At 46.9% G+C, this 27,846-nt stretch overlaps 1 protein-coding gene across 1 annotated transcript in view; it reads right to left on the bottom strand.

Annotated features, from left to right (window-relative positions):
• CNTNAP1 (contactin associated protein 1) overlaps positions 1 to 27,846 on the bottom strand; it is a 385,880-nt gene that overhangs the window by 153,042 nt on the left and 204,992 nt on the right. Inside the window, exons 12-15 of the mRNA XM_040329819.1 lie at positions 23,297 to 23,416; positions 15,529 to 15,732; positions 13,704 to 13,860; positions 13,337 to 13,464 (exon numbers count right to left, since the gene is read on the bottom strand). Coding sequence (XP_040185753.1) covers positions 13,337 to 13,464; positions 13,704 to 13,860; positions 15,529 to 15,732; positions 23,297 to 23,416 — 609 coding nt within the window. The remainder of the gene's footprint in view (positions 1 to 13,336; positions 13,465 to 13,703; positions 13,861 to 15,528; positions 15,733 to 23,296; positions 23,417 to 27,846) is intronic.

The raw sequence follows: 27,846 nt of genomic DNA, 5'->3' as shown, positions 1-27,846 counted from the left end.
GTGCGGCGGTCCTTAAGTGTTTAAGGAACTTTCCTAAATGTTGAGTAAGTGTCTTCTCTTTTGCCGCCACTGGGGGGAGTAGAGAGCCGAGTTTTGTACCCACCATGCTCCATACAGTGTCAGTTCCTTTTGGACAAGCACACTGAATACCTCCACTGCAGAGCTCTGCCTGATAGACAGCCGCCTCTCCCTCCTCTCAGTTGGATCCCAAAGACAGGTAGTGCTGTTAAACAGGAAGCCTTAAAAAGGCAGGCAGCAGAGTTTTTTTCTTTTCTGGCTATGAGAGAAGCTTACCTCACCTCAGTGCCACTGCCATTTGCCCTAGGTCAGGAGCGCGTTTTATCGGCGGCAGGAGGGAGGAGGAGCGGGGTCGCGAGCATGCACATGCCCGGGCGCGTGCATACGCGCAGGCACGTCTGTGAAGACTGGTGCTGATTACAGGAAGCCTTTAAAAGGAACTTGCATGCTGGCAGCTCTCTCCTAGATAGGACACAGCAGCATTACGGGGCACGTAAGACTCTATGTGGCTGAGCACTCCCAAAACAGACACCTATACTCAGGCCCGGACTGGGACAAAAAATAGGCCCGGGCATTTTAGACTGAGCAGCCCGGGGGGGGGGGGGGGGGCACGCGGCGAGGGTTAATGATGGAATGCCCGCACAGAGAGAGAGACTGCTCCACATTTGTGGCACAGAGAGAAATCGTTGGACATTTCCCATTGTTGTACTGAAGTCAGTTGATAGATCGGAGTCTGTATAACCAGTCTGCACATTGATAGATTGAAATTTCTGCTGAACTGGCAGATTTTCAATCTATTTATGATGGCCTAAGTCCACCAGTCTCTGAGTTTAATAATATCCTCAAATCTTCAGAAAGGGGTTCTCAACTTAGGTTTAGAAATTCACTTTGAACTCCACCTTATTTCCAGAACTCTCATTATGTATTAGATGTGCAAAGAATAAGGTGAGAGAACATCTAATACCTATAAAGAGTAATGAAAATAAGGTGGAGTACAAAGTGAAATATCTGGAGGGACTGGCTGAGGTTAAAACAGGCAGGGAGGAAATTAGGCATCACCTCCTTACTGTCTGTCAAATGCCTCTGAAAAGTGAAATGAGAATTGATAACTTTTCAGTGGAGTATCTGTGAGTGCAAGCCTTTTGGCTCACACTGTTGCTCAACATTTTTTTGGGGGGAAGCAATCAAACTGAACAAAAACATCAAATGCAGCCACTGTGCCCCATTATATGCAGCCACTGTGCCCCATCAAATGCAGCCACTGTGCCCCATCAAATGCAGCCACTGTGCCCCATTATATGCAGCCACTGTGCCCCATTAAATGCAGGCACTGTGCTAATCAAATGCAGCCACTTTGTCCCATCAAATGCAGCCGTTGTGCCCCATCAAATGCAGCCACTGTGCCCCATCAAATGCAGCCACTGTGCCCCATCAAATGCAGCCACTGTGCCCCATCAAATGCAGCCACTGTGCCACATCAAATGCAGCCACTGTGCCCCATCAAATGCAGCCACTGTGCCCCATCAAATGCAGCCACTTTGCCCCATCAAATGCAGCCACTTTGCCCCATCAAATGCAGCCACTGTGCCCCATCAAATGCAGCCACTGTGCCCCATCAAATGCAGCCACTGTGCCCCATCAAATGCAGCCACTTTGTCCCATCAAATGCAGGCCAGCAGGCCATTTGGGCATTTTTTTCAACTGCCCCTGAACACATTTAATGTTATCCTATGTGTCCATGCACACATTCGTTTTTTTTTTTTGCGTTTTAAAGCAGTTGGGTTTAGGCTCGTTTTTTTCAGAAGCAAAATTTTGGGTTCAGACGCAAAAGTTTTCGCGTTTCAGACGCAAATCGCGGCAAATCGCTGCTAAACGCGGCAAAACGTGGTACCGGCGTTTTGCCGCGATTTCGTTTAAAGGGCGTTTTTAAAGGTGACCTATTTTTTTACATTCGAAATCTCAAAAATTATGGCAAATTATGAAAAACCATAAAAATGTAATTGTTTGCATTGCATTGTGGACAATCCACAACTTGTGGCAGGTGACGAGGCCAGGTGACGTGGCCAGTGGACAATCCACAACTTGTGGCAGGTGGCGTGGCCAGGTGACATGGCAGATGACGTGGCAAGTGGACAATCCACAACTTGAGGCAGGTGACGTGGCAAGTGGACAATCCACAACTTGTGGCAGGTGACGTGGCCAGTTGACGTGGCAGGTAACGTGGCCAGTGGACATTCCACAACTTGTGGCTGGTGACGTGGCCAGGTGATGTGGCAGGTGACATGGCCAGGTGACGTGGCAGGTGACGTGGCCAGGTGATTTGGCAAGTGGATAATCCACTTGTGGCAGGTGACATGACAAGTGGACAATCCACAACTTGTGGCAGTTGTCGTGGTCAGGTGACGTGGCAAGTGGACAATCCACAACTTGTGGCAGGTGACATGGCCAGTTGACGTGGCAGGTGACGTGGCCAGGTGATGTGGCAGGTGACGTGGAAGGTGACGTGGCCAGGTGACATGGCAAGTGGACAATCCACAACTTGTGGCAGGTGACGTGGCCAGGTGACGTGGCCAGTGGACAATCCACAACTTGTGGCAGGTGGCGTGGCCAAGTGACATGGCAGATGACGTGGCAAGTGGACAATGCACAACTTGAGGCAGGTGACGTGGCAAGTGGACAATCCACAACTTGTGGCAGGTGACATGGCCAGTTGACGTGGCAGGTGACGTGGCCAGTGGACATTCCACAACTTGTGGCAGGTGACGTGGCCAGGTGATGTGGCAGGTGACGTGGCCAGGTGACATGGCAAGTGGACAATCCACAACTTGTGGCAGGTGACGTGGCCAGGTGACGTGGCCAGTGGACAATCCACAACTTGTGGCAGGTGGCGTGGCCAGGTGACATGGCAGATGACGTGGCAAGTGGACAATACACAACTTGAGGCAGGTGACGTGGCAAGTGGACAATCCAAAACTTGTGGCAGGTGACGTGGCCAGTTGACGTGGCAGGTGACGTGGCCAGTGGACATTCCACAACTTGTGGCAGGTGACGTGGCCAGGTGATGTGGCAGGTGACGTGGCCAGTGGACAATCCACAACTTGTGGCAGGTGACGTGGCCAGGTGACGTGGCCAGTGGACAATCCACAACTTGTGGCAGGTGGCGTGGCCAGGTGACATGGCAGATGACATGGCAAGTGGACAATACACAACTTGAAGCAGGTGACGTGGCAAGTGGACAATCCACAACTTGTGGTAAGTGACGTGGCCAGGTGATGTGGCAGGTGACGTGGCCAGGTCACGTGGCCAGTGGACAATCCACAACTTGTGGCAATTGACATGGCCAGTTGACGTGGCAGGTGACGTGGCCAGTGGACAATCCACAACTTGTGGCAGGTGACGTGGCCAGGTGACGTGGCAGGTGATGTGGCCAGGTGACGTGGCCAGGTGACATGGCAAGTGGACAATCCACAACTTGTGGCAGGTAATGTGGCCAGGTGACATGGCAGGTGACGTGGCCAGGTGACGTGGCCAGTGGACAATCGACAATTTGTGGCAGGTGACGTGGCCAGGTGATTTGGCAAGTGCATAATCCACTTGTGGCAGGTGATGTGGCAAGTGGACAATCCACAACTTGTGGCAGGTGTCGTGGTCAGGTGACGTGGCAAGTGGACAATCCACAACTTGTGGCAGGTGACATGGCCAGTTGACGTGGCAGGTGACGTGGCCAGTGGACATTCCACAACTTGTGGCAGGTGACGTGGCCAGGTGATGTGGCAGGTGACGTGGCCAGGTGACGTGGTCAGGTGACGTGGCCAGTGGACAATCCACAACTTGTGGCAGGTGACGTGGCCAGGTGACGTGGTCAGTGGACAATCCACAACTTGTGGCAGGTGGAGTGGCCAGGTGACATGGCAGATGACATGGCAAGTGGACAATACACAACTTGAAGCAGGTGACGTGGCAAGTGGACAATCCACAACTTGTGGTAAGTGACGTGGCCAGGTGATGTGGCAGGTGACGTGGCCAGGTCACGTGGCCAGGTCACGTGGCCAGTGGACAATCCACAACTTGTGGCAATTGACGTGGCCAGTTGATGTGGCAGGTGATGTGGCCAGTGGACAATCCACAACTTGTGGCAGGTGACGTGGCCAGGTGACGTGGCAGGTGATGTGGCCAGGTGACGTGGCCAGGTGACATGGCAAGTGGACAATCCACAACTTGTGGCAGGTAACGTGGCCAGGTGACATGGCAGGTGACGTGGCCAGTGGACAATCCACAACTTGTGGCAGGTGACGTGGCCAGGTGATTTGGCAAGTGTATAATCCACTTGTGGCAGGTGACGTGGCAAGTGGACAATCCACAACTTGTGGCAGGTGTCGTGGTCAGGTGACGTGGCAAGTGGACAATCCACAACTTGTGGCAGGTGACGTGGCCAGTTGACATGGCAGGTGACGTGGCCAGTGGACAATCCACAACTTGTGGCAGGTGATGTGGCCAGGTGATGTGGCAGGTGATGTGGCCAGGTGATGTGGCAGGTGATGTGGCCAGGTGACGTGGCAGGTGACGTGGCCAGGTGACATGGCAAGTGGACAATCCACAACTTGTGGCAGGTGACGTGGCCAGGTGACATGGCAGGTGACGTGGCCAGTGGACAATCCACAACTTGTGGCAGGTGGCGCACTCGGCCAGCTCAGTGGCCTTTTTGCAGGACATTAGAGCAGCCCAGGGGGCAAATGCATTCTTGCAACCCAGCCCAGTCCGCCCCAAGGGCCTTGGTACACCTCTGGGTAGAAGTGACATGCAGGCCGCCTAGGGCCGTTCGCGGGCCACCGAGGGCCGTTCGCGGGCCGCGATCGGCCCGCGGGCCGCCAAGGGCCATTCGCGGGCCACTACCGGCCCGCGGGCCGCCGCGGCCCACCGGGCATATGCCCGGTATGCCCTATGGCCAGTCCGGGCCTGCCTATACTCTATGCATGAAACTGTGTGTTAAGTTGCATGCTTTATGTAGATTGCTAAACTAGCACAGTAGTATATATGTTGTGGTACCTTGGCTTTGCTTAGTAGTATGCCTTCCCGGGAAGAAATTCAGAGAAAAAAGACAAGAAAGCATTGCCACCTGAGACAGGAGGCTCTAGCCGTGCCTACTCGGTACCTTCCTCTCCGGTATTATCTGACGCACCTATACAGGATGAGCCATTGCCGCTATCATTAGTAGCAGCCTCTCCTGTGGTGTCTGGGCCTGCACATGTCACAGAGGAAACTTTGACAGCTGCCCTAAGCAACTTAGAAGGGAGAATCGCTACGTTAATCGCAAAGTCCTCACGAAGGGACAAAAAGCGGAAGCAGATCTCCTTCTGTTGTTTTAGATCTCCTTTCAGAAAAATCTGAGGATGAGAATGATGAGGATAAGGTAACACCTGCAGAGGACAAGGATGAGGAGTCGGAGGGATAAGGGATATCAGAGGAACCTTTTTCTGCTTCCCAGATTCTGAAATCACAGGTACAATGTTATGCTGAAACTCTTCAGAGTTAACTGAATCACCTGTTTCCTCCCTGGGTTCACTAAGATCCCCGCAGGGTGCATGCTCTTCTCCGGTTCATCCGTTACTAGAAAAGCTCATTTACGCAGATTGGCAACATCCAGATAAGCGTTTTTCACCTCCTAAGAAATTTGACATTCTCTATCCTATGGAGGAGAAGTTTTCCAAGAAGTGGAGTCTGCCTTCTGTAGATGCAGCGATTTCTTGTGTAAATAAAAGGCTGACTTGTCCGGTGGACAATGTACAGGTGTTTAAAGATCCTTCTGAAAAGAAATTGGAATCTTTACTAAAATCTTCATTCATTCGAGCTGGTGCAGCAGGTGGTATGTGTCGGGTCCTCAAGGAACAGGTAAAACAGGGGCTGAAGAATCTACCTCCAGATCAGGTAACATTTTGGGAGAATTTACCTAAAGCCTTATGTTTTACAGTGGATACCATTAGAGATTCGCTTCAGCAAGCATCTCGCCTCACACTCCAGCTGGTGCATATGCACAGAATCTTTTGGCTTTACTGGTCAGCAGAAACCCCATGCAAAAAGCTTTTGGCGATTTTCCCCTTCCATGGGGAATGCCTCTTTGGGGATGATCTGGAAAAATATATCCAAAAGATATCGAGCGGTAAAACCACTCTTTTACCTAAGAAGAGAAAGAACAAGCGGCCTTGTTTTAAACGTTCTCTTTCCCCACCTCCCGGAAAATATGCCTCCAGCTGGTAGCGACGGCATTTTCACCCAGCCACAAAGGCTAAAGAAAATCAGGCTCAGAAAAACAATAAGCCGTGGGGTTCAAGAGCTAATAAGCAAAACCCCAAAGCCTCTCAAAGCCTTCTTATGGGAACCTTACTGCTTTGCTACAAAACTGAGGTACTTCCCTGAAGGGAGGGGTTATATGAAGGGGAACTGTCTTCAATTGGTTGTGCCAGTGTCCAATCACTGCTGGTGACCCTTAACCCATTATGTAATGACTGGCTCTGTGTCCCGTGGTGTACTCCAAGAAAAGGATTTTACAGGTAAGCTGTTATAAAAATCCTGTGTTTGATGATTATGGCTTACAGCTAGTGGAAACCAAAAATTCAGTATCTCAGAAAATTACAATATTACATAAGACCAATAAAAAAAGTTTTTTAATACAGAAATGTTGGCTTACTGAAAAGTATGCCCATGTATAATATAGTATGCACTATACCAATTCTTGGTCGGGACTCCTTTTGCATGAAATACTGCATCAATGCATCGTGGCATGGAGGCGATCAGCCTGTGGCACTGCTGAGGTGTTATGGAAGCCCAGGTTGCTTTAACCACTTCCAGACCTGCGCACGACGATGTACGTCCTATTTTTAAAGACGGATATCTCGGTAACGGCAGCAGCTGCTGTCACAACCGAGGTATCCATCTTTAGTGTGCGCGGTCTGGAATCCGATAATGGCGGTCTCCGCGGCGGATTCACCGCGAGATCGCCGTTATCGGTGGCGGGAGAGGGCCCCCCCCCCTCCCGCCGCTCTCCCGTGCCCTCCGCCGCTTACCGGAGCCGTCGGTAGCGGCGGAGGCGATCGGATGCTGTCGGCTGGTGAGCGGGGACGAGACTGAAGGAAAAATCTCCTTCGCCCGTCCCCATAGCTCGGCTGGGCGGAAGTGACGTCAAAACGTCAGTCCCGCCCAGCCTCTTAAAGAGACAAATTTTTTTTTTGGTCATTTGAAAAAATGACATTTTTTTTTTTTTTTCTATTTTTTGCATTTAAGCCCAAATATGAGATCTGAGGTCTTTTTGACCCCAGATCTCATATTTAAGAGGACCTGTCATGCTTTTTTCTATTACAAGGGATGTTTACATTCCTTGTAATAGGAATAAAAGTGATAATTTTTTTTTTTTTTTTTTTTCAGTGTTAAAAATTCTAAAATAAATAAAAATAAATGCGAAAAGCAAAAAAAATTTTTTTTAAAGCGCCCCGTCCCGACGAGCTCGCGCGTAGAAGCGAACGCATACGCGAGTAGCGCCGACATATGAAAACGGTATTCAAACCACACAAGTGAGGTATCGCCGCGATCGTTAGAGCGAGAGCAATAATTTTAGCCTTAGGCCTACTCTGTAACTCAAAAAATGCAACCTGTAGAATTTTTTAAACGTCGCCTATCAAGATTTTTAAGGGTAAAAGTTTGACGCCATGCCACGAGCGGGCGCAATTTTTAAGCGTGACATGTTGGGCATCATTTTACTCGGCGTAACATTATCTTTCAAAATATATAAAACAATTGGGCCAAATTTATTGTTGTCTTATTTTTTAATTCAAAAAAGTGAATTTTTTCCAAAAAAAGTGCGCTTGTAAGACCGCTGCGCAAATACGGTGTGACAAAAAGTATTGGAATGACCACTATTTTATTCTCTAGGGTGTTAGAAAAAAAAATATATAATGTTTGGGGGTTTTAAGTAATTTTCTAGCAGAAAAAAATGTTTTAGTCTTGCAAACACCGAATCTGAAAAACACCTAAGGTCTGGAAGTGGTTAATAGCACCCTTCAGCTTGACTGCATTTTTGGGTCTGGTGTCCCTCATCTTCCTCCTGACAATACCCCACAGATTTTCTATGGGGCTTAGGTCAGGTGAGTTTGCTGGCCAATCAAGCATGGTGATACTTTGCTCATTAAACCAGATATTGGTACTTTTGGCAGTTGGTAAAAACCAGTTTGGGACTATGTAAGACATAGTCACTTAATTAAATATTGCGAGTACTTCCCTGTGCTACTCTTCCCAGTTTGTTTTAAGACCACCTTGCATTAGCGCATTTTCAGACAACATTGGTTGCAATACCACTGTTTCACTGCTGTGCAGTGGCAGTGTTTCACTGGGTTTTATAGCCCCACTTACAGGAATAGGGCACTAGGCAGAAGAAAAAGAATTGTCCCTTCCTATGGGCAGCCCTATCTGGGCATAAAACCCCCTTTCTGCTATAAGCCTTAAGTCATTTCTGCCTAGTGTCTTCAGCAGTATGGACTTGTTTTTCTGCTGGGACTTGTGGCTCTACAGCTTTCTTCCTTTTTTATGGAATTTTGTCTTTTTTCCTGCAGAGATCTTCTATCAACTGTCGACCTTCGCGATGGGCTGGATAATCTAGATACAGTGGTCACCCCAGTCTGACCAGAGAGCCCGCACAGACCGCTAGCTCTACGCTCGGCCACAAATTTAGGCCACGGCCTACTGGGCTCCGGCACCACCATCTTGGCTGTGGGCAGCCATCCTCTCTTGCAGTACAGGTGGCACTCGCTGCAAGGTGGGCGGGGCCCCTGGACAGGCTGATGCCTCAGACAATGTGTAATCCTGTCCACTGCTGTTTTTCGCCCCTTATTGGCTGCAGCCGTTGACCATTTTTGTGTGCACTCGGATGGCGGCCATTTTTTGGTGCCTGGGCTCTCCATAACAATTTATTTTTTTTTTGCTCACAAGGGGACCAGTTGGGCGAAGCGAGGGGGTTGGTGCTGGGCAAGTTGTGCTGCACTGCCTTGTTTGGGGCATCAGCCCTATTAGCCCCCACCCTGTTTGTTTCGGGCTCCGCTGCAGGTCCCTAATCTGGGATTTAACACCGGGGCAGTGTTTGTTCCCCTCCTGGCCTGTTGTGACCAAGGACACGTGATCCCCTGCCAGTAGGCATGGGACCCATGGGCTCCCTTTGGGGGTCTCAGTGTGGGCATCTGCTGGGGTGCCAGTCTCCTGGTGCTCACCAGCCATCTCAGGCTGTAAGGTCTCTCTTACCCCACAAATTTCGACATTCTTGTATACATGACGGGGTTGTCTGAGGTGACCGTTTGTGCTCCTTAGGCAATTCGCAGTACGCTACCCCTTGAATATACCATTCTGAAGAAATAGGTAGATCCACTGTCAGAATAGTCTATCTCCTAACTCCAAAGGCAACTGTGATCCCAGTGGTGGAATCTGCCTCCCAGTGGTTGCTGTTTCGCCAGTGCAGGATCTGTGCTCCGGCCTGTGTTGGCCGCAGTCTGGTGTTTCATACGCTGACTGAATGGGCAAAGGGTTTTGTGACAATCCTTGGATTCCAGCCAAATGCCTCAAGCATATGTGGAACTTACGAACCAGTTGGTCCTTGGGCTGTAGTATGTTTGTGGCGCATTCCAAACTTGTTGGTTCTCAAGCGTTTTTTTTTTCACGTTCCCCTGGGCCCTTAACTAAGGGTTCTAAACCTTTTAGAACATGCGTGGGTGGCGCCAAACGTCCCTCTCCCCAGAAGCCCTCCAAGCTTGTGGATAGGTCCTCCACAACTTCAAGTTTTTCCCTCACCCCACAGGGAATAAGAGGGTCGCCTTCGCTGGTTTCCGGGCACGTGGACTTCCCCCTTTTCCCGACAAGATGGTCAATGAAATCAGTTATTTCCCTCCAATCTGCAGCACTTGACAGACCATCTGCGGGCCCTGTACAGGGCTGTGCAAGATCTGTTCCTTTGTGGAATGATTGTCCCGATACCCGAATCAGAGTGGTTATTTTATCCTATCTGTTCACAGTCCAAGACGAACAGTGATCCTGGATCTCAAGGCTCTGCAGGTCCATAAGTTCTCACTGAAATACATTTGTTTGGTTGTGGCCTCCCTTCACCAGGTGGATTTTTCTTTTAAGGCATCTGTAGACATGAAGGAAGGACATTTACCTGCACATTCCCATCTGTGAGAGATATCTTCAAGGGAACTTTCTGTCCCAGGGGCCGCCGGTGTTCCCTGTTTTACTATGGTTGACTTGATGGCGTGGCTGTTGTAAGCCAGGATCAAATGGCTGCTGTCTGCTTCAGTCGGCTCATAAGTCTACCTTCCGGAAGATTTCTCACAACTAGACTGCCTATGTCATTTAGTGAGAAGCCATGGGGGTTCATCCTTGCTTTTTCTTGGTGGCTCAGGTGTTGGCTCTTTTGCAACATGGTCTGAATCAGAAGCTTGCTTGAGTATGATCAAGGCCCAAGACTCTGCTTTGGCTACTTTCTTTCAGCGTCCCTTAGATATGCTTTTTTTGGTCCACAACTTTATTCAAGGGGTTCCATGTGGTGCCCCCCTATGTGTTCCCCGTTGCCGTGTAGATCTTGAATTTTGTGTTGTCGGCTCTTCTGAAGTCTCCCTTTGAGAGCATCCAGGTTATTCCCTTGCTCGCGCACTTGCAGAATGTTGCCTTCCTAATCGCTATCCCTTCAGCACTGTAGGTGTTGGTGTTGGCTGCCTTGTCTGGTATGGCAGCTTTGTCAAGTATGCCGCCTTATCTGGTTTTAAACAGGGACATGGTGGGGTTTCAACCCTCCCTTTCTTTTTCTACGAAGTGGTGGTGTCAGATTTTACCTTGAATGAGAATATTTTCCTGTTCCCTGTGTCCTTGGCCATCACATCTAAGGAGGTGGCTTTGCACTCTCTGTTTTGGACTCTCAGTCCAAATCTTGGTGGGGCAGGGGGTGGGGAGGGAGGTTCGAAGCGTTGGCATAGCTCCCTGGGTTATTTCTCCATTAGTTGGTTTGCCCACCCCCCTTGTCACTGTTTGGTAATGAATAAAGAAGAAGCAGTTGTATCAGTCAATGAATGTAAGAGGAAACTGGATTTTTTGTTACCGTAAAATCACTTTCTCTGAGTTCATTGACAGACACAGCTCATTTGACACTGCTTTGGACTGACTGTAGGCCTATAGCAGAGAGGGTTTGATGCCCAGAGAAGACTTTCTATTTAACTGGAGGAAAGTTCAAAACAAATCTTAGAAAGTATTATTTTACTGAAAGGATAATTGATGATTACCAACAGAGGTAGTGAGACAGTCCATAGTAAATAGCTTCAAACATGCTTGGGAGAAACATAGATCAATATTCAGACATCAAGATGAATGAAAAATAAATAAATAAAATAGGCAGACTCGATGGACTACTCAGTCTTTTTCTGCTGTTACTTTTCTATGTTTCTATGTTTCTATGTAAGTGAAAGGAATCCTTTCCACAGTAAGGAGAAATTTGTATCCACATTGGAAGATTTCCTCTCACCACCTGTTCTGGTGACAGCTGAAAAATTTTGAATTCACTTTACTCCCTGTCCCACTGACAATGGTCACCAAGACAATTAGAGAGGGTAGATCTCCCCAACAGGGACAAAGACTATAAAAATCTGAACAAAGTGCTACACCTTCCCTATATTATCCCAAACGAATGAAAAAAAAAAAAATCAGGGTACCTTCAGTTATCCTTTTATTTTGGTTTCACTATCTGGGAGTGTCCTTCATTGTGGAAAGAATTGTGACAATGCTATATTTCCATTAATTAATGTGTTGATTTTGGCAGATCATAATGGTACATACTACAGTATAGTCTATTGCAGGGGTAGGCAACCTGGGGCCGGAGTTCAGCTGTTGCAGAACTACAAGTCCCATCATACCTCTGAGAGTAATTTTAACTGCTAGCCTTGCAATGCCTCATGGTAAATATAGTTCCACAACAGCTGGAGGACCCCAGGTTGCCTACCCCTGGTCTATTGCATCAAGCATTTCACAAATTAGAGGACAGCATAAATGTTTCTTCCATTTACTGGGCAATGTCAAAATAAACAATGGCACACTAGGACCAAGCATTACTCTTTCTAATGCCTCGTACACACGACCGGTTTTCTCGGCAGGAAAAAAAACGTAGTTTTTCCCGACGGGATTCCTCTCAAGCCTGCCTTGCATACACACGTTCAGGCCAAATGCCGCCCGTCAAAAGCGCGGTGACGTACACCACGTACGACGGGACTATAAAGGGGAAGTTCCATTCAAACGGCACCACCCTGGGCTGCTTTTGCTGATCCTTGTGTTAGTAAAAGTTTGCTGAGACACGATTCGTGCTTTTCAGTCTTCGTGCTTTTCAGTCCGTTACAGCGTAACGAATGTGCCATTTCCATTACAAACTCTAGTTTTACCAGAACAAGCGCTCCCGTCTCATACTTGATTCGGAGCATGCATGTTTTTTTCCCCTCGGAAAAGAATACACACGACTAGTTTTCCAGACGGAAAAAAGTCAGCCGGGAATTCTGGCGGTAAAGAAGAAAACATGTTCTCTTTTTTTTCCCCCGCAATTTTCCTCTCGGGAAAACTGGTCGTGTTTACGAGGCATTAGTTACTGTGACGGTATCGGTATGATATCCCCGTCAACGTTCCCTTCTTCCCATAAAAGAAATCACAGCAGCACCCATACATGAGCCAAGGCTTAATGCTGGTATAACACAGAGTTTTAATAGTAAAAAAACAGAGTTTATATGTGGTTACAACTGTTACAATGACAAATCTCCGCCCCCCTCACACAGTGGGGGGTCTTCAATACAGCTCCTTTGAAATAAAGATATTTCTTTGAACTACTCAGTAGCTAGCCGGCTCGGCACCGCATATAGAGAGATAATTATCACAAGGAAGCAATCAGCATAATTAACACAAGCCACTTATCTAATCACAGTAACCAGTAAACACAGGGCTAGAACAATTAACATTTGAAACAGGGCTAGCTGCAGAAGAGTAATTACAATTAACAGCCTTAAACAAGCAGGGAGGATTAAACTGAAGCATATAGGTAAAAAGTCCATCACAATGCATTTGAAACAGGGCTGGCTGCAGAAGAGTAATTACAATTAACAGCCTTAAACAAGCAGGGAGGATTTAACTGAAGCATATAGGTAAAAAGTCCATCACAGTTACATTTTAGGGCCAAGACTTAATGAACCAGGGGGGACCTGCTGGATAATGAACATTGCTTAACATATCTTAATTCTTGAATATGGAAGATGTTACTTACTGTCTCCATAGCAACGCAGCGGTCCAACTAAAAACCAAGCTTCAGAACTAGTGCGGTTGGTATCTCCGACAACCACCTGGGTCACAGGTAAATGATCACGGAAAGTCAATAACCCTCTGTCATATCTCCTAAAAGAAAGTTATATTAGTTGTATTGATTATCTTCAACCTCATATATTTTTTCCATAACTGGAAAGGATATCAGTTGAAGGACTGTCAACTATAACTGAAATCGGTACAATAAATGTTTTGAAATATTAAGTGATCATTGCAATACCTATTATACATGTCAGCTGTCAATGCAATTATATCAGACTTAACTGGCTTGTAAGAATATTTCCGATTAATAGAAATATATTTTCACTTACCACTGAAGGTGATCAGCATCACAATTACAATACAATTTTGTATCTGCACATCTTTTCTCGATGCCGCAAGCACATCTCTGAATTCCGGGATTGGAACCACCCCAGTAAAAATGTCTCTCATTATTTCTTCCCATCCAAAAGCTGAAAGGCAATCCCACTGGAAGAAGACAATATGGGAACAGTCAACAGTATCATTACAACAGGAGAATGAGATTTCGTTCATTGACGGACACAGCTCCAAATAATCTTGACAGTAAGGTTATGTTCCATCTATCAGGAGAGGACTAGGCAGACGTGTTAAATGGTTAAAAAACATGTAATACAGCAAAGCTGAACAGCACCGCCCAGGGGGACGGGCCCTCTGGTCATAACCCCTCACTCTGCAGTCAGCAGCTCAGTTTTATTCTGCCTAGCATAGGAGAATGACCTGGCTCCCTGGGGGCCCATTGGTCCTAGGAGAACTTTTTTTTTTTTTTTTGATCCTGAGATCTACTAGCAACTTTCGGCTGGGTGACAGGCTGGATAATATAGATCCTTGTAGTCTCCCCAGTCCGGCCATCGAGCGTGAGCAGACCATTAGCTGCGTGCGGGGTCGGCCATGACATGCCCCATTGCTGTGTGCTAGTGGCGAACCACAGCGCTAACAGTAACCAGGTCAGAGCAGTGAGTTCCTCTGGGGTTAACCCCTTGGTCTCTGGCAGCAAGGAAGGTGGGTTGTTCATTTCAGATACCTTGACTTGATGTGGCTGTCAGGTGAGCGGTATGGCGTCAGAGGCTGGCGCTGCTTCCCCAGAAATACCAGTGATAGCAACTGGTCCTCCAGCACCAATACAGGTAGAAGCTTTGTCAGCGGTCTTGGAATCATTGGTTGCCAGGGTGGAAGCGGTGTGCAGGCGTAAGGGGGGTAAAAAGCACCCCCTCCCCCACCATCATCCGGGGACAGCTCTGATTCAGACTCGGGCCTGGTCGTGGCGCAGGGCCCCTGTTCTGAGGTGTCAGAGGACGCGGACCGTGACCTTTCGCACAGTGATGAGGACTCTGTGTCCGTGGCAGCGCAGGAGAAGGCGCTTGTGGGGGCACTTATCACTGCGGTGCGGGAAACCCTCAAATTAGAGGATGCGCCTAGGGCATCTGCTGAGGTGCGGGTCCGTTTTGTCGACCTGCACTGCTAAGGTTTTTCCTTTTATCTGTCTCATTTTGATAAATTTATAGACAAAGAATGGCAACAGCCGCAGAGAACCTTTGCAGCTTGGTGATACCACTGCTCGTGTAAGGAAGTTCCACATCCTCACCGCTCTGACAGTAAAGAACCCTCTACGCAGCTTAAGGTTAAAACCGCTTCTCTTCTAGTTTGAATGAATGGCCGCATGTCTTTTTGAACTCCCTCCCACTGAAGTTGTTACCCTATGCTAGATTCACCAGTAAGGTATTTGTATATCGCTATCCTATCTTGTCTCTTCTCTAGACAGAATACGTTTAATGCTTGTAGTCTTTCCCCAAAATCAAACTGTAAAGCATTCTTCCCTGGTAATGCACCTTATGGATGACGCCCCTGAACACCCAACCTAACTTTGAACTCCCCCCAAACCTCTGCTGCACTTAAATGGTCCCATGCTACTCTCTCATGTGGTCCTGAAATTTTCACTTGTCTTTTTACATAGTTACATACAATAGTTAGTCTGGTTGCACTAAATGGTTATACACCATTCCAGACTCAATGTGAAAAGCACTCACAATAGTACTAGCTGCATATTAGTATAAATCCAGAAAGCATTAGATAATACAAGATATGACATTATCGATAATTCGTATAAAAATCTCTTACTTGGTGTATTGAGGAGCCTGGACCTGTAGCAGGATAATTCTATCATCTGCTCACAGTATTCTGATCCATTAGCCAATGCAGACACCTCTCCCCAAGAAGCATTCCAGTAATGCACCTCTCCTAAGAATGGCTGGTCTGGACTGGAGCCAACAACTTTAGTGCGATAGTACCGGTCGTGTTGTACCATGGTCCAAGCTCTTTCCTCTAATATGCAACAAACACAGCAATAGTCAGATGATAATATTATTCTTTAAAAAACGTAGTTCTAAATTATAATTACTGCAGTGATTATAAGCAATATCTGATCAGTATACCAAGTCTTTTATTTTTTATTTTTAGAAAGCAGCCAAATCTTGTTATCTGCTAGCAGGCTGCAGAGAAGTACCCTTGATCTCTGTGTGTAATCAGATTTCTCTCTGCAGATGTCCAGTGCACCCCTCTGCTGAGTCAGGCCTGCCATCAGCAAAGCTCATGTTCTCTGCTAATTGCAGAGTTCTAGCTCTGTTGGGTGCTGTTCCAGTCGTATGATGGGTAAATGAGAGAGCAACTTTACTCTTTAACCCATTTCTGCCTGGCATAGGCTGGCTAACTGAGGCACTGTGGGCACAAGAAATTCTCATGGGCTTTATTGCAGTGGCACCCCTGGGAGGCCCCTGCCTGGTCTAACCAACACCACCATTAGCCTATTCTTTACCTTCCTCATGTCTTAAAGTAATGGACCCCAATAGCTGTTTCACTCAGCACAAGTTTTCTTTCAAGAAGACATTCCCATTTGGGGTTAGGAGAAAGAAGGGTTCACACAACCATAGCCTTTTAACTCTTTACTGAAACACAGTGATTTACATATTTACATAAATTCAGTCACCCCCATAATAATGGCGCATTCCTTAGTTGCAAACAGAAAACACAAGAGATGAGAGCCAAGAAGCTAAAGCCTTCAAGATTACTTCTTTGTATGCCTTGGCCCTTGCACTGACTTCATGACCAACACCTCCCAGGTGGACTTCTGCCAGACTTATTTATACATACTCATCTAAAAAAATGCTCCACATTGGCAGAGGTCAGAGCTGGCACCTCCTGCTATCTACTGCACACCTAGATTTAAACTCTGGGGACCCCTCTAGCAGCTACCTCGGCACACGCACTGCCTACTCTTTACTATCTGTTCCCCAATCTAACTTTGAAAACCAGGGGCGTTGTTAGGGGTGGGCTGGGGAGGCTGGAGCCCCGAATGGGTCGATTAAAAGCCCCCCGAGTCTTGGCCATAGAGCATTTAATAAATAGTGCCGCCGAGCAGGGACCATTTTGTTTCCGAGCGCCGCCGAGTGACAGAGCAGGTCCCGCCTTCTGGGGCCTGCAGCGCCTATGATGGACGTCCCACTGGTCCAATCCGGGACCGTGTGACGTCCATCATAGGCACTGCAAGCTTAGAGGGCAGGAATTACAATGCTGCCCGGCCCGCAATGCGACATCCCCGCTCGGTTCGGAGGCTCTCCACAGCTTCTGAGCCTCCTCTATTCTGGCTGACTGAGCCTCCTCTGGCACCACGGCTGCCCGCCATGCCACATCCCCACTCCCTGCTCGACGGCTCTCCTCCTCTCCCTGGCTTCATCGCTATGACGGCACGTTGGGCATGCCGGTGCCGCACACCACGGCTGAGGTAGGTGACCTCAGTGATTGTGTATGTATGTAGGTCAGGTCGGTGGAGTCAGGTCAGGTCAGTGTGGGCAGGTCAGGTCAGTATAGTCAGGTGAGGTCAGTGTAGTCAGGTCAGGTCAGTTTAGTCAGGTCAGGTCCATGTGGTCGGGTCAGGTCAGTGTGGTCAGGTCAGTGTGGTCAGGTCAGTGTAGTCAGGTCAGTGTGGTCAGTTCAGTGTAGTCAGGTCAGGTCAGTGTGGTCAGGTCAGTGTGGTCAGGTCTGTGTGGTCAAGTCAGGTCAGTGTGGTCAGGTCAGGTCGGTGTAGTCAGGTCAGGTCAGTGTAGTCAGGTCAGTGTAGTCAGGTCAGGTAAGTGTAGTCAGGTCAGTGTAGTCAGGTCAGGTCAGTGTGGTCAGTTCAGTGTGGTCAGGTCAATGTGGTCAGGTCAGTGTGGTCAGGTCAGGTCAGTTTAGTCAGGTCCGTGTGGTCGGGTCAGGTCAGTGTAGTCAGGTCAGTTCCGTGTGGTCGGGTAAGGTCAGTGTGGTCGGGTCAGGTCAGTGTGGTCAGGTCAGGTAAGTGTAGTCAGGTCAGGTCAGTGTAGTCAGGTCAGTGTGGTCAGTTCAGTGTGGTCAGGTCAGTGTGGTCAGGTCAGTGTGGTCAGGTCAGGTCAGTGTGGTCAGGTCAGTTTAGTCAGGTCCGTGTGGTCGGGTCAGGTCAGTGTGGTCAGGTCAGTGTAGTCAGGTCAGGTCCGTGTGGTCAGGTCAGTTTAGTCAGGTCCGTGTGGTTGGGTCAGGTCAGTGTGGTCGGGTCAGGTCAGTGTGGTCGGGTCAGGTAAGTGTAGTCAGGTCAGTGTAGTCAGGTCAGGTCAGTGTGGTCAGGTCAGTGTAGTCAGGTCAGTGTAGTCAGGTCAGTGTGGTCAGGTCAGTTCAGTGTAGTCCGGTCAGGTTAGTGTGGTCATGTTAGTGTGGTCATGTTAGTGTGGTCAGGTTAGTGTGGTCAGGTCAGTTCGGTGTGGTCAGGTCAGCGTAGTCAGGTCAGTGTAGTCAGGTCAGTGTAGTCAGGTCAGGTCAGTGTAGTCAGGTCAGTGTGGTCAGTTCAATGTAGTCAGGTCAGGTCAATGTGGTCAGGTCAGTGTGGTCAGGTCAGGTCAGTGTGGTCAAGTCAGGTCAGTGTGGTCAAGTCAGGTCAGTGTGGTCAAGTCAGGTCGGTGTAGTCAGGTCAGGTCAGTGTAGTCAGGTCAGGTAAGTGTAGTCAGGTCAGTGTAGTCAGGTCAGGTCAGTGTGGTCAGTTCAGTGTAGTCAGGTCAGTGTGGTCAGGTCAGTGTGGTCAGGTCAGTTTAGTCAGGTCCGTGTGGTCGGGTCAGGTCAGTGTAGTCAGGTCAGGTCAGTGTGGTCGGGTCAGGTCAGTGTGGTCGGGTCAGGTCAGTGTGGTCGGGTCAGGTCAGTGTGGTCGGGTCAGGTAAGTGTAGTCAGGTCAGTGTGGTCAGGTCAGTGTAGTGGTCAGTTCAGTGTAGTCAGGTTCAAACAGGTTCCATTAATACAGGTTATGAGTGGAGGACAGAGGAGCCTCTTAAAGAAGAAGATACAGGTCTGTGAGAGACAGCAATCTTGCTTGTTTGTAGGTGACCAAATACTTATTTTCCACCATAATTTGCAAATAAATTCTTTCCAAATCAGACAATGTGATTGTCTGGATTTGTTTCCACATTTTGTCTCTCATAGTTGAGGTATACCTATGATGACAATTACAGGCCTCTCATCTTTTTAAGTGGGAGAACTTGCACAATTGGTGGCTGACTAAATACTTTTTTGCCCCGCTGTAAATCTGGTGACGGGATGGGTGGCAAGTGACATGCTGAATCTGGTAGCAGGTGACGATGGCAAGTGACACGCTGAATCTGGAGGCAGGTGATGGTGGCAAGTGACACGCTCAATCTGGAGGCAGGTGACGGTGGCAAGTGACACGCTGAATCTGGTGGCAGGAGACAGTAGCAAGTGACACGCTGAATCTGATGGCAGGGGACAGTAGCAAGTGACACCCTGAATCTGGTGGCAGGGGACAGTAGCAAGTGACACACTGAATCTGGTGGCAGGGGACAGTAGCAAGCAGCACGCTGAATCTGGTAGCAGGGACTAGGGATGAGCTTCGACTTCGAGTCAAACTCATGTTCGACTCGAACATTGCCTGTTCGGCGAACAGCGAACAATGTGGGGTGTCTATGGGAGAAATCGAAACTGCTAATTTTAAAGGCTAATATGCAAGTTATTGTCCTAAAAAGTGTTTGGGGACCTGGGTCCTGCCCCAGGGGACATGTATCAATGCAATAAAAAGTTTTAAAAACTGACTTTTTTTCGGGGGCAGTGATTTTAATAATGCTTAAAGTGAAACAATAAAAGTGAAATATTCCTTTAAAATTTGTACCGGGGGGGGGGGGGGTGTATAGTATACCTGTGAAGTAGCCCTTGTTTCTCGTGCTTAGAACTGTCCCTGCACAAAGTGTCATTTCTGAATGAAAAAAAGTCATTTAAAATCACTCACGGCTATAATGAATTGTCGGCTCCCGGCAATACAGAGAAAAGTCATTCATAAAAAAAAACGTGAGGGCGGGGGCCACCCATCACGTGACCCCGTCCCCCTCTGACGCAAGGGAAAGCCCAGGCTTTCCCAGTGACGTGCGGGTGACCCCGCCCCCCCTAATCTAACGGCAAACCTGCGTTCCCCTTAATATCCATACCAGACCTGAAGGGGTTGGTAGTTGAATTTGGGGGGACCCCCACGCTTTTTTATTTTTCTTTATGAATGACTTTTCTCTGTATTGCCAAGAGCTGACAATTCATTATAGCCGCGAGTGATTTTAAATTACTTTTTTTCCTTCAAAAATGATACTTGTGCAGGGACAGTTCTAAGCACGGTAAACAAGCGCTACTTCACAGGCATACTATACACCCTCCCAGGTATGAAATTTAACCACTTAAGGACCCCGATATACGTCGGCAGAATGGCACGGCTGGGCACATCAACGTACCTGTACGTTGCCCTTTAAGCCCAGCCGTGGGGTAGCTCATGCACGTGCACGCGACCCGGTCCGAAGCTCCGTGACCGCGGGACTCGCGGACCCGATCGCCGCTCGAGTCCCGCGATCGGTCCCCGGAGCTGAAGAACGGGGAGAGCTGTGTGTAAACACAGCTTCCCCGTTCTTCACTGTGGCGCCGTCATCGATCGTGTGTTCCCTTATATAGGGAATCACAATCGATGACGTCACACCTACAGCCACACCCCCCTAGAGTTAGAAACACAGATGAGGTCACACTTAACCCCATCAGCGCCCCCTTGTGGTTAACTCCCAAATTGCAATTGTCCTTTTCACAGTAAACAATGCATTTTAAATGCATTTTTTGCTGTGAAAATGACAATGGTCCCAAAAATGTGTCAAAATTGTCCGAAGCGTCCGCCATAATGTCGCAGTCACGAAAAAAATCGCTGATCGCCACCATTAGTAGTAAAAAAAATATATATAAAAATGCAATAAAACTATCCCCTATTTTGTAAACGCTATAAATTTTGCGCAAACCAACCGATAAACGCTTATTGCGATTTTTTTTTTACCAAAAATAGGTAAAAGAATACGTATCGGCCTAAACTGAGGAAAATATTGAATTTTTTTCAAAATTGTCGCTCTATTTTTGTTTATAGCGCAAAAAATAAAAACCGCAGAGGTGATCAAATACCACCAAAAGAAAGCTCTATTTGTGGGAAAAAAAGGAGGCCAATTTTGTTGGGAGCCACGTCGCACAACCGCGCAATTGTCAGTTAAAGCGACGCAGTGCCAAATCCCAAAAACTGTCCGGGTCCTTTAGCTTCCTAAAGGTCCGGGTCTTAAGTGGTTAAAGGAAAATTTAAAGGAATATTTCACTTTTATTGTTTCACTTTAAGCATTATTAAAATCACTGCTCCCGAAAAAATTGCAGTTTTTAAAACTTTTTTTTGCATTGATACATGTCCCCTGGGGAAGGACCCAGGTCCCCAAACACTTGAATACTAGCCTTTAAAATTAGCACTTTAGATTTCAAACGTTTGAGTCCCATAGACTTTAACGGGGTTCTAAAGTTCACACAAACTTTTGGTCTGTTCCAGGTTCTGGTGCAAACCGAACGGGGGGGGGGGGGGGGGGATGTGGTGTTTGGCTCATCCCTACAGGGGACAGTAGCAAGTGACACGCTGAATCTGGTGGCAGGAGACAGTAGCAAGTGACACGCTGTAAAGTATAAATATTGTACTTTCATTCTTGAGAGTAGGTGCGTGAATTGGGGCAGGCTTGTAGGGGCCCCATAGCATTACTTTGCCCAGGGGCCCATGATGCTATTAAGATGGCCCTGAACACAGACGTAGGACATGACCACAAATGTAAATAGTGTACAAATCACCCGTGAGTTATTTTTGTGATCGTTAGAGCGAGAGCAATAATTCTAGTGCAAGACCTCCTATGTAACTCTAAGAAGGTAACCTGTAGAAATGTTTAAAGCATCGCCTATGGCGATTTTTAGGTACTGTAGTTTGTTTCCATTCTACAAGTGTGCGCAATTTTAGAGCGTGACATGTTCGCTATCTATTTACTAGGCGTAACATCATCTTTTACATTATACAAAAAAAATAAGCTAACTATACTGTTTCTTTTTTTTATGATTCATGAAAGTGTATTCCTTCCAAATAAATTGCATTTGAAAGACCGCTACACAAATACAGTGTGACAGAATATTGCAACGATCGCTATTTTATTCTCTAGGGTCTCTGCTTAAAATGTTATTTATATATATATATATATATATATATATATATATATATATATATATATATATATATATATATATATATATATATATATATATATATATATATAATGTTTGGGGGTTCTAGCATAAAACACAGATTTTAACTTGTAAGCAACAAAGGTCAGAAAAAGGCTTAGGCATGCATGGGTTAAACAACTCTTTTACAAAGTGAATAAGTGTAATCTATATAATCAATCCTCATTGCTGAGGTCCTCCACCCCACTTAACAATTGTGTTAACCTTTGCTAAACTATTTCTAATTCAACAATGTCTATCCTGAGGATTGGTGACGAAAACCAAACCGTATATTCAAGATGAGGCTGAACCAGTGTTTTGTATAGCAGCATGTGAGGCAAACCCCATATCCATTCACTTAGGGTGGGGGGCCGGTATCTGGGGGCCCTCTTATTTGAGGGGGCTCCTAGATTCCCATAAGCCCCCCGCCCGCAGACCCTGACAACTAACGGCCAGGGTTGTCGGGAAGAGGCCCTGTCCTTATCAACATGGGGACAGGGCCTCTTCCCGAGGTGCGCGCCCCTGCCCCAGAGCACCCGACCCCCCCCCATGTTGAGGGCATGCGGCCTGGTACGGCTCAGGAGGGGGGGCGCTCGCTCGTCCCCACTCCTTTCCTGGCCGGCCAGCGTGCTTTGGATACAGGTCTGGTATGGATTGTAGGGGGACCCCCTACGTCGGTTTTTCGGCGTAGGGGGGGGTCTCCTTACAACCCATACCGGACCTAAGGGCCTGGTATGCTCCTGGGGGGGAACCCATGTCGGTTTTTTATTTAAAAATTGGCGTGGAGTTCTCCCTCTCAGGAATGCATACCAAATGCCACACCTAGAATTGGCGGGAATCCAAGTCGGATCCCCGTCGCTTCTATGACGCGCTCGCTGGAATGTGCTTTGTCTATTCCAGCGAGTGCGAGATGTCGGCACCATGTCGCCGAGAATCAGCGCGATGCTGTCGTGCTAGAAACACATGCTCGGCAACATGTACTGTATTTCCCAGCATAATTTGGTATCATCAGCAAACACTGAAACTGAGCTCCTAGTTAAAACCACTATATCATTGTTGCAGTATAAATGAAGTCAGTTTCATAATTAAATGATTATTAGCCATCTATTAATTTAAAGGCTGACACTATGAACACAAGTGATATATTTGATCTTTTTCATGTAAGCAGTAACAGCATTATTGTTCAGCTGGCAATTGAGTAAATGGTATGCTATCTAGACAATTGCAGGTTTGTAGTCTATTGTACTATGTCCAAAACAGCTAGTAACAATAGACAAAATTACAGTACCAGAAATGTCACAGTAGACATAGAAAGGCTTTAAAGGTCCACTGCCATCTGGGTCCACAGTATAATTGCCAGAGTATTTGCCGCTAATTCTGTAGGCGTCACAGTTTTCCTTGAAAAGAGCTTAATAAAGAAAATCAGAAGGTTAGAATGATGGGGATTTCTGCATTGTATAAACAATCAGGTTTGCAATAAATGTAACTTTCTGATTTTTAATGTGGTTTACCTATTTAGAGCACAAATCATTTACACTTTTTGAGAATTGTGAAAAAGCCCCAGCATTATTCTGTTATTTGCAGCTCCTTAACAGACTTGGAGACATGGTATAAAAACGCTCCACCAAAAAATAATACACAAAGCAGACTCCACTTTTGTTAAGAAAAAAAAAATCCCCTCCTACCAGTTTCTGCACTGAAGAACATTTTTTTTTTATTTCACTATGTCCTGTGTAGACTAAATCTGAATAGGTGGGTATAGTTTATTATAATTACCTGGTGCACTTCTGTGTTCTGATGAGAAAAACTGCAGTATCTGCATCCCTTTAGAAGTATTCATTCCTTGGGGAGTATCTCACCAAAACTGAAATTCCTGTTGCAGAGAATGCCTAAAATCTGACTTGTAGACCTTTTGGAAAATCAGTTAGCTAACCACACAAGCAGAAAATGACATACTGCTTTGAATTTTGGTGTAGCAAATGGCTAGAACACGTCAGGTTTGTATTGCTACATTGAATAGGAGGCGTTGGGAAATGAATCTTGTTTCAAGCATCTGTTTTGGTCTAACAAATTGGTTTTTGTTTTTAGCTAAGAGTAACAGCCTAGGGTTGTAATGTGACAGCCTAGGGTTGGAATTCATGTAGAACTTACGCCGACGTATCTCGAGATACGCCGGGTAAGTGCACATATGCGCCGTCGTATCTATGCGCCTGACTCTGAAAGCAAGATACGCCTGAAACTAGGCTTCATCCGACCGACGTAAGTTTCCTACGCCGTCGTATCGTGGGCCCATATTTACGCTGGCCACAAGGGGCGCTCCCATTGATTTACGATTAGAATATGCAAATGAGGGAGATACGACGATTCACGAACGAACTTGCGCCCGGAGCATTAATATACGCGGTTTACGTAAGTCGTACGTCCGGCGTAAAGTGAAGCCTCATAAAGCAGGTGTAAGTCAGCAGCATCAATGCAAATGGCTGCACCAGGGAACACAGCCGTAGTTTTTTACGTTGTTTACGTAGTACGTGAATAGGGCTGGGCGTAGGTTACGTTCACATTGTAGGCAGTGATTCGACGTATCTTAGGCGTTCGTTCCGACGTGATTCTGAGCATGCGCACTAGGATACGTCCATGAGCCGGCGCATGCGCTGTTCGTTATTCGTATCTTGATGGCGCTCGGCCCATCATTTACATGGGTACACACCTCATTAGCATGGCTCACGCCCACTGCCACTTACGACGAGTTACGCAGAGGGAACCCAGCGTAGATTAGGGAGCAAGTGCTTTGTGAATACTGTGCTCGCCGCTCTGCGCAGCGTATATTCGATACGCTACGCCGGCATAACTATGCGCCAAGGTATGTGAATCCGGGCCAACATGTTTAGAAAAGCCCATAAGCTAATTGTATTATATATAGTTACATTGTAAGTGAGGTTGAAAAAAGGCACTCAAGTCCAACCTATGGTGTACGTTTAATAAACTGTGATAAGCCGAGATCATGATGATAATGCATACCTCCCAACAAGCACGGATTCTGCGGGATTTTCCCGCACTGACTGCATATTCCCGCAGTCCTGCAAAAGGGTTAAATTTCCCGCACTGAGAGGATCAACTCAACAACTGCAAGCAACCCCCCCCCCCCTGCTCAGTACTGTAGGAGGAGGCGGGCAGAGCTGAATGGGCAGTACTGTCGTAGGAGGCTGGTGGAGCGGAATGGTAGCCGTACTATAGGAGGAGGTGGGCGGAGCTGAATGGCCAGTCATGTCGGAGGAGGCGGGTGGAGCTGAATGGTAGCCGTACTATAGGAGGAGGTGGGCGGAGCTGAATGGCCAATCATGTCGGAGGAGGCGGGTGGAGTTGAATGGTAGCCGTACTATAGGAGGAGGCGGGCGGTGCTGAATGGGCAGTACTGCCGGAGGAGGAACCGTAGCAGCGTGTCGATGACTGCTAAGGGAGGAGACATTCTGTGCAAAGGTGAGAGGCATCCATCCCCCCCCACTCAACAACTTCCATTCGCCCCCCCCGCTCAACAACTTAGATCCCCAGCGCTCAACAACTTCGACCCCCCCCGCTCAACAACTGTCCCGCAGTTGGACTTTTTAAATGTTGGGAGGTATGGATAACAGCTTATCTCAGAGCATTGGTATAAGGACGGGAAATGGGATAGGGGAATCTGCGCTAGGTGAAAGCAATAATAAAGCAATTAAGGGTGGGTCCCGGGAGGGACGTCCTGCAGCTGAACACAAATGTTTAGATACAAAAACAAAAAAAACGTATGGAAAAAAACAGTGCAGCGCTAGACAAAATATAACATCAAGTGTGAAAAGTGTGTCAATAGAATATTTAAATAAATAAATAAACCATGAATGAAAAATTATATAAGTGAAATATAAAAATAACTCAATCTAATATGGCAATTATCCTCTGAAGTAAACAGGACTGTTGCAAAAAATAAACATGATAACTAAACCTGTGAAGGTAAGTGATGCCTAAAACAAATGTATTTCTGCAGTGAAGCCAGAGAACCTGTCTCAGTGTTCCAACAAATCAGTGTAAATTATGCCACATAAATAATCACAGTGATAATGATACACAGTGTTTCAGTATAAGTCCATGTTTCATGGAAAGTATAAATAAAGTTGAATAAAGGTGAGTAAAATTAAATAGAGTCCACAAAGGAAAAAAAGTGAAGGAGGGGTTTTGTAGTCCCCTCAGGTGAAGATGGTAAAAGAGCAGAAGATCCACCAAAAGACCGCAGATGGAAATAGGAGGAAGCAATCCACAGACAATCCAATGTAAAGAGAAATGGAGGCTTACCGGAAAGCCTGTGACCCGACCTTCTCAGGAAGGGTCTAAACAGGCGTGTTGGGATACAAACGTCCCTCAGGCAGTGGAGATGGATCGATATCCTTCACGAATCAAACGTCAGGGTCCACAGCGTCGTAGCTCCTCATATGGGTCAGGGATGACAGCACTCACAGAGATATGTAGCAACGGTGGTCAGCAGATGTTACGGCGGCGTAGTGTATTTCTCGGCGCGTATTAGAGGGTAGAGGGCGTGATTCATTTAAATGAAGCACGTCCCTGCGCCTATTGAAATGCGCATGCTCCATTTCGAAATTTCCCGCCGTGCTTTGCGCGAAATGACGTTGCACCGACGTAATTTTTTGAACGTAGACGTGAGTTACGTCCTTTCCTATTCACGGACGACTTAAGCAAAAAAAAAATTCAACGCGGGAACGACGGCCATACTTTAACATGGCAAGTCTATCTATACGCCACGAAATAGCAGCTTTAACTATACGCCGGGAAAAGCCGACTAGCGACGACGTAAGAGAATGCGACGGCCGCGCGTACCTTCGTGGATCGACGGAAAAAGCCAATTAGCATACCCGACGAGGAAAACGACGCAAACTCCACCCAGCGGGCGCCGAAGTATTGCACCTACGACCTGAAGGCGTACGAAGCCGTATGCCTGTCGGATCGAAGCCAGAAGCCGTCGTATCTTGGTTTGAGGATTCAAACTAAAGATACGACGCGGCAAATTTGAAAGTACGCCGGTTTATCAGTAGATACGCCGGCATACTCTCACTGTGAATCTGGCCCAAAGTATCTATATACACACACATATGTGTGTGTGTGTGTATATATATATATATATATATATATACACAAAATACAGTGGGGATCCACTGGTAAAAATTTGTATTAATGTGCATAACGAAGCCAAGGAAAGATGGAAAAATCTCCAAAAGGCATCAAATTACAGATTAGACATTCTTATAATTTGTCAAAAAAAGTTAGATTTTATTTCCATCATTTACACTTTCAAAATTACAGAAAACAAAAAAATGGCGTCTGCAAAAGTTTGGGCACCCTGCAGAATTCATAGCATGCACTGCCCCCTTTGCAAAGCTGAGAACTGCCAGTGTCATGGATTGTTCTCAATCATAGTCTGGGAAGACCAGGTGATGTCAATCTCAAAGGTTTTAAATGCCCAGACTCATCTGACCTTGCCCCAACAATCAGCACCATGGGTTCTTCTAAATCTAAACAGTTGTCTAGAAAACTGAAACTGAAAATAGTTGACGCTCACAAAGCTGGAGAAGGCTATAAGAAGATAGCAAAGCCTTTTCAGATGTCAATATCCTCTGTTCGGAATGTAATTAAGAAATGGCAGTCATCAGGAACAGTGGAAGTTAAAGGAGTTGTAAAGGAAACATTTTTTTTTACTGAAATTACTGTTTACAGGGTATATAGACATAATAGTTAACTGATTCCTTTTAAAAATGATTAAAAATAGATAAAAATCAATCTTATAATGTACCTGTAGTT

The sequence above is a fragment of the Rana temporaria genome, chromosome 12, assembly GCF_905171775.1.
Source record: "Rana temporaria chromosome 12, aRanTem1.1, whole genome shotgun sequence".
Taxonomy (NCBI): Eukaryota; Metazoa; Chordata; class Amphibia; order Anura; family Ranidae; genus Rana; species Rana temporaria.
Note: the sequence above shows the minus strand (reverse complement) of the source record. Positions and strands in the feature narration are given on the sequence as shown.